The 7,557-nt window shown below is 41.7% G+C and overlaps 1 protein-coding gene across 1 annotated transcript; it reads right to left on the bottom strand.

Moving 5' to 3' along the window:
* Nucleotides 1–426: 426 nt before the first annotated feature.
* arl14ep (ADP-ribosylation factor-like 14 effector protein) lies at nucleotides 427–6,570 on the bottom strand. Its single transcript, XM_084436805.1, has 5 exons — nucleotides 6,376–6,570; nucleotides 4,376–4,568; nucleotides 4,087–4,206; nucleotides 1,106–1,164; nucleotides 427–752 (listed from the first exon to the last, which is right to left on the bottom strand). The coding sequence occupies exons 1-5, from the start codon at nucleotides 6,444–6,446 to the stop codon at nucleotides 524–526; spliced, it is 672 nt and encodes a 223-aa protein (XP_084292931.1). The 5' UTR covers nucleotides 6,447–6,570; the 3' UTR covers nucleotides 427–523.
* Nucleotides 6,571–7,557: the final 987 nt, after the last annotated feature.

A 7,557-nucleotide genomic window follows, 5' to 3' on the forward strand; every position in this document is an offset into this window, starting at 1 on the left:
TTAATTTTTCGCAAATACAATTCATTTTTCATTCTTTTTTTTTGGTGGGTTTGGGCAATGTTTTTGTACTGGTGTGATGAACTGCTGTCATGCTGCTTACTCAGTTGTTACTCAGAGTAACCTCAGGATGTGCATTGATCATGAAGATTCTGGATGGTCCAGAAGTGGACAGATATCAGGAGCTTCTTAAAGCCACCTGCATAATGCGGTCATCATATCTTTGTAGCAGTATGAGGCACAAGTCTGTGCATTGTGTATTTGTTATATAACTAAACGCTACATTTGATTGCCCTAGATCTTTGTGTGAATATGGGCCGATTAACATACGCACAGTAACATACAGGGTTGACGACCACTTAGGCAAGGCAAGGCAAGACTTAATAAAATTATACTTTTATTTACACAAATGTTATTACATATGCAGCCTAATCTTTGCGAATACTTAATTGGAACATGTACACAAAGATAAAACACTACTTTTACTCAAATTAGTCCTCAAAAAAGATTACTAAAGTTGAGGAAGTTAGCCGGCGTATTTGTTGCGAATGATCTCTCCCCCCTCCACCTCCACTTGCTCGTAGAGCCACTTCCGGTCACAACGGCACTCAACGCCGCACTTTCGAGAGCCACACTCGGGGCAGGGGTAGAAGCAGCCCATGCAGTCCACGTCCAAACAGTCGCACATGTCCTTCCCACAGGAGAGCAGCCGGCCCTTGTTGTCGTACACTTTGCTCCTGGCTCCTATATTTTGTCTGTTAGGTGAAGAGATGCATCAAACAATGTTGGCGTACTGTAAGTTCCATAACAGTAGCCTCCTGTTGCTACCTTGTTTGCAGTTTGTGTCTTGGAAAGGCCATCAACACCCCTATACTAGCCATGGTAGGATGGCAATTATCATTTAATATATCAGAAGTTGAAGTTGTTCAAAATACTTACTGAAAAGTATACATTTTAGACCACAGACTGACTTAGCATTGGGTAGTTACACTAAACCAAACTGTAATTGTCAAGTTTTTGCAATGGTTAATTGGTTATGCACTGGTAATCAAACCGCAGCACTTTTACACATCAAACATGATCAACCCATGACTGTTGGCATTCTTACCTGTCACTGGACGAGACTTTGCCCCCTCGCTTCCGCGTTCCTTCACCACCACCTCTTCCCTGACGGAACAAAAGGAACAATGTTTCACCCAGAGAACTGTGTTTGGAGGCTCCTGCAGCTTTCGTAGAAGCCATACTTCTTCCATGGATGTTGCTCCATCATGGACCATTTCACACACACAATCAATGTCTTCCCTTGGTTTGACAGCTATGGAACAGGGAGGGGAATCTGCAGGGATCTCACAATTCAATTTTGGGGGCCATGATTTTTTTTAAATTCTCGATTCTACTCAACGATTTACATTTTTTCTTAATTTTTCTCTTGAAATGAATCTGTTTATTAGTCACACAGCAACTGACACATGTAATGAGTGGCCACATAGAACACACATGCATTTCAGTGGAAGCCGAGGAAATGTGTCCTCTGCATTTCACCCGTTCCAGCTGGCCTCCAGGAGCAGTGAGGAGCCACATCAGTAGCGCCTGGGGACCAAGTCCAAGTCCTCCAGCCACCAGTCTGTCAAGCTCCTGAAGTTGGTGGACGACCCTACCCTCATCAGACTCATCTCTGCGTGAGACAAGTCCGTCTGCAGGTGGGAGATGGACCAGCTGCTGTTCTGGTGCAGCCAAAACAACCTGGAGCTCAACGCTCTTGAGTCAGTGGAGATGGGAGAGTGTAGACTTCAGAAAGAAGCCCCTCATCGCACTGAAATGGCTTCCCGGTCACTACTGTGGACTCCTTCCGCTTCCTGGGCACTGTCACTAGACGGGCGAAGGGGGGCGTATCGAATGAGCCGACCTAGACATGGAGCATCATTACAGCCCTGAGTGTGATGGGCTCTCTCCCCCTACAAGTCACACACAACAGAGAGATGCAGGCCAACGTTGTCGGGAGAAAGGGAGGGAGTGATCATCGCTGATCCAGATGAAGTGAAAGGGCTCTGGTATTCATTCATCCAATCAGAGGCTACAATTCACGTTTCCCTCAGTCCAGCGTCTAGTTCACTAAACTAGCCTCCCTTTTCAGGCCGTTCGCTTATGTTTGCAAATGTTTGGTGTGAAAACTTGGAAAACTGGTTTTCAATATAAAACTTGGTGAAATGATTTCAGTGTCTTTATCAGTAGTTTTTGAACATTTTCAGCACATCTTAATAATACCGCGATAATACTGCTAACTGTGATAATATTGGTCACTCTAATCGTGTTTGATTATAGAGAAATTTGAAATGGCAACATAACATTTATATCACATTTTATAGATAATCACAATATTATTCTAGCTTTTACAAAGTTATATATGTTATAATTATTGCAATTGATATTTGCCACTTATTCTCGTGAGATTTCTACCCTGGACTAGTTCCAGCCAGGGCTTGTGTTGTGCTGGGGCTGTTGGCCATGACTCCTCCATTCCATTTCACATTTTTGCCGGTCTGCTGCAGGTGTTGAGCTGAATTAGATAGTTTGATTGATAGATGGATGGATTTAATGAACTTAATGCTAGTCATGATTTCCATAGCAACTAGCCATGAATGAAAAATACTGCATTTGCTGTGCAACATCAACTGTCCAGTTGTCAAAACAACTTGCCAACAAACTGACAAGCTATATTTCACGCTCACTCAGCCTCCCTCCATCCACTGCACACCGACCATTTGAGATATAATTGAACAGTTAAGTTAGGATTTCTTAAGAAAGATACAATAGTCTATGCGATCTGAGCCATGAGTTTAGGAATAGCTACTGCAATAAGAGGCATTGTCCTATAGATAGGGCTTCAACTATTTGTGACTACGTGCACAGCTACAGAGCTTGAGGGAGTAGGCTACTATTTATTGATTGTATATTTAATGTCTTTCCTCTGACTGCATCGTTGAAAATAGGGGTTGAAAATGAGGGATTTATGAGTTTCCGGGTTTGAATCTAAAGAATGAATGAAGTCCCATCAGTTGGTAAAATATCATCTCCTCAAATAACCAATTTTATGTCGGCTACTGTCTCTGCTGTAGCTAATCCCAAAGAGCAGTCTGCAATTCAGACTGGTCAAACTAAGAAACATAACCTACATCATAAGCGACGGTAACCAGCTTGTCAGAGAAACCTAGTAGTCTACTACCCTGTAGCAGTTCTACTGCCCCTGTAGCAGTGCTCTACTGCCCCTTGTGGTTGCGGGATGTAATATAGTTTTACCGCCGCTGCTCTCTTAACGAAGTAGGACCAAGTATTGCAGTTGGAATAACTCTACAAGGAGGCACCTTCACGCAATAAAGTCATGAAATGTTTTCCCCTCCGGTGTGGGTTGGACTTAGAACACAATGCATTCTGGGTAGGTATAATTTTGAACTATTATAGTTTTGAACTACAAAACACAAACAAAAAGACAGATACAAGTTTGATCTGTTGAGACCATGGCTTTCTGTATGAGCACTATTTTAATTTACCATGGCTGAACTGTAGGCCTCATGTCTTTTCTAATGACCCCTTGCCATTCACTAGTGACTCTTACTGGTGAGGTTAACAGTATTCTTTGCTGACACAGCAAGACTTGAATAAGTCTGTTGAGCATAGAGTCATGTAGACAGGTCTATGACTAGTTAATGTTACGGCCAATAGATGTTATGGTAAATACATGTCATTGTGTATGCTTTGTCTGTACCGTATATTATTGAGTAATTCATTGTTTTGTTTTTTTCCATTAGTATTTCTTCTTGTGCATCAGCAGCACAGCAAGTGTGCATTACTGCCTCCCTCCCCACTTTGTCTCATTGTTTTTCAGCGGTCTGCGGCCAACTGTGCAGTCAGCCAACTAAACGGCCTACGGTTGGTCTAAACGGCCAGATCCTGATTTCCGGGCTTTATGTCCACAGCTAGCACCCTGCTCCTCGCTGTAGCAAAAATAACTTATGCTCTCCACTGTTTTTGGATCAACCCTCTGAAGCATCCGTTATATAGAGTTGATGCTGAGGCTCCTCTGTGACTCACCTTGAAGCCAGCTTGTCGTCTCTCTTTGCGTTGATTGGCAGGATCCTTTGCCCTCTCTCTGTCTGACTGTGTCCCAATTCGATTATCCTTCGCCATTACTCCCCTTTTCCGAAGTTCAAGCTGCAATGATATTAATGAATATCCTTGAAATAATTTAAAAAGCTTTTAGCTAGGTGAGACAAGTGTACAATGAGTGAATCACCTACAATCATTAGCTAACTAGTACAAACTAGTACAAACTACACTATTAACTAATGACAAAAACACTTCTGTCATGTATACTATATACCTTTGATGCGTCATGTCCTCCCCCAAAAATGGTAGGCACAGCATCTTCCCTCAGAAACTGTTTGCCATTGTAGTCTCGAAAACAGTCTGGCCGGAAATGCTCCGAGCAGAGGCAGGTGTTGGGAGTCGGGACGTCTTTCATCCCCAGACTATGAACCCATTGTGAAGCTAGCTGGGGTTTGCTAATGGGGAACCTGAAATGGGAAAGAATAGTGCTTTAATCATAAAAGCACATACAGACATTCATTCTTATCAGTGGGCTAGCTACATTTTTACTGATAAAATCGCAACTCTGTATAAGGATAGTAATAATAGGATAATATTATTATTAAAATATCTTTAAAAAATAATAAGATAATATTTAGCTAGCTAACTCGGCCTACCTCATTCAGGTATGAATTGTGCATGCAGTCATATATGGATCATTCTATTTGATTTAGTTATCTAAGCTAATATTTTAGCTGGTATTAACCCCACACCAAGTGACTAGACAACTCTTGCACCACAGTGAAGTTGGGTTCAAGTTGGACATTCGACAGACATTCACTCTGGATCCAACTTCCAGTGGCACCTGAAATCCCTAGTGTTTCTTGTCTTTCGCCAGACTGACAGACCCGGTAATGTAACAGCTTCTGTTCGAAATGTAACTGCTTCTGTTCACAACACAACACAACACCCGGTCGATCACTACTCTACTTGTGCAGTGGAGATCATTGTTGGGAGTAAGGGAGGGAGTAGTTTCACATAGCCAGACCTATCTCCACACTTTGTTTACGCTGTGCCAGCGCCGGAGACAGGTCTGGCTGGACATATTACCATTCTGCAATAGGGGGGGGGGGGACGCAGTATTTCTTTAAACCAATCACAGTCGTCTTGGGCGGAGCCAGCCCTGGACGCAGCGACGGTGTTCTTGCAAAATAGTCTGGATCGAATCTGATTGGTGCCGAGAGATTCTCTCGGCACGAATCAGATTAATTTGCGTCGCCAGTCTCGCCACTGATTGGGCAGTGTGACAACGAATGACAAGGTTTATTGCCAAAACCTACATCGTTGAGTCAGACTAGGGAAGGAGTGATAACCTGACAAAAGCTATACTAGCTGCGCGGCTGGCCAGCCAAGCACAAAAAAGTGGATCGCTGCATCTCTACAAGTCTGTTCGAATATCCAACTTGAAACCAACTTCACCTCGGTAAACCAGCACCGTTTTAGTCAAACAAAATGTCGCTGGCAGATATTTTATATTTATTATAAGCAGTAATTCCGTTTTAGTTTATTCCGTAAATCTCGCGGTATGCTTGCTTTTAACTACGCACGAGTACAAAAGATGACTATGCGTCTCCTGCGTTTCTGCTGCAAAATACGCGCTTGTGTAGGAAAGTAGCCTACTGCGGGCTTAATGGTGCGTTCGTTTGTGGTCGGAGGTGGCAAGTCGCAAGTGGCAAAATACCTACCTCCGACCTGTGTGCATTCGAGCTATATACCATTATATCACAGTTAACTAGTTATATCTATATACCATTATATCACAGTTACCTAGTTATATCTATATACCATTATATCACAGTTACCTAGTTATATATACCATTATATCACAGTTACCTAGTTATATCTATATACCATTATATCAGTTACCTAGTTATATCTATATACCATTATATCACAGTTACCTAGTTATATCTAGTGCATTCGAGCAACTGGGGGCTGAGAAACATATCCGAATTTGCGACGAGGAAGTGCGAGTTCATGCGGTGTTTTATTTAATCATTCCTAGCAAGTCGCAATTTGCCACCTCCCAGTTATAAACGAACGCACCATAATAGTCCACTGCTTATAGACTAGTGTTTCGGAGCCACAAGGAGAGAAGGCGTTCTATGCTCCACTCAAGACCAAAACATGTTCGATCTTCACAACCATCACCTGCACCAGCGATCCAGCTACTGAGAGCTCAGTTATTTAGCCTTTGGTCAGCTTTTCCCCAAAACACCACCCTGATGCACTTACCTATAAAATCTTATTTCTGATCCTTTAACAAATGTGTTGGTGCAGCCAGTTGCTGCACAAATGACTGGCATAATGAGAACGTTACTTATCTAATATTACGATTTTTACTATTTTCTAAACCAAACGCATGAGTCTTTCTACAATGTAGATCGTTCTTTGTTTATGTTCTTTTTTCCTCGATGGAGGAAAAGCCTCGTTCCTTCCTTCTCTACATGTCAGGCGGAAATCTGTGCTGGTTGGTTCCCTTAGCTTCCGCTTTGAGAACGTCTGGAAACGCGGTCGTGTTATATTATACCTGTATGGTTCGTTCCACATCTTTTTTTCCTAATGCAAAAGCAAAGGAACAAGACATAAGCCTACAATACATGGGAAAGAAGACATGTCACTACATACAAAAACTACATTTAAACACTTTTAAACCTTATTTAATATTTTTTAATGTTCACAAACATCCAATGATAAGAGCTTGCCTATTAGTTCAGAGTTGAATTATGCTAATGTAGCGAACTGTTCACATCCCTTGACAAACACAATAAATGTTTGTATTACCATATTTACATGTATATGAAATATTGTTAAGAAAAAATGTTCATCAAGATTCAACATCTTTCTTTCAAGATTCAAGTTTCAATATCTGTTTATTTGCCATGTACATAGTTTACACATACTAGAAATGTGACTAGGGTAATGGCATACACTGATGAAGATGACATAGGACAGGGTGCAGGACAGGACAGTGCAAAGACATGACAATGCAAATGCAATACAAAGTACAGTGCAAATACAATATAACCAATGAAAAGAAAGGCACAATGCAATCTACTTAATAGCGAATAGAGTGTGGTGGGTGTGTGTACAGTGTGTGTGCAGAGCGTGGTGTGATAGAGGAGTGTTGTTTTATACAATGTGTGCACCGTTGACATATGGAACTAGAAAAAACACATAGTGGCTAAATGCCTCCGCTCAACAATGCAAGTTGCAGTTAACCTAACTAACCCTAACTAACTGCTAACCTAACACTAATGCTAGCTAGCTAATGCTAACTCTAATGATAACGCTAGCTAGCTAAAGCTAGCATTAGTGTTAGAATTAGTGTTAGCTAGCATTAGCATTAGCTAGCATTAGAGTTAGCATTAGCTAGCTAGCATTAACATTCAAAAGTGCCTTTTGTGATGTCACGGT

The sequence above is a fragment of the Borostomias antarcticus genome (assembly GCF_949987555.1).
Source record: "Borostomias antarcticus genome assembly, chromosome: 4".
Lineage (NCBI taxonomy): Eukaryota > Metazoa > Chordata > Actinopteri > Stomiiformes > Stomiidae > Borostomias > Borostomias antarcticus.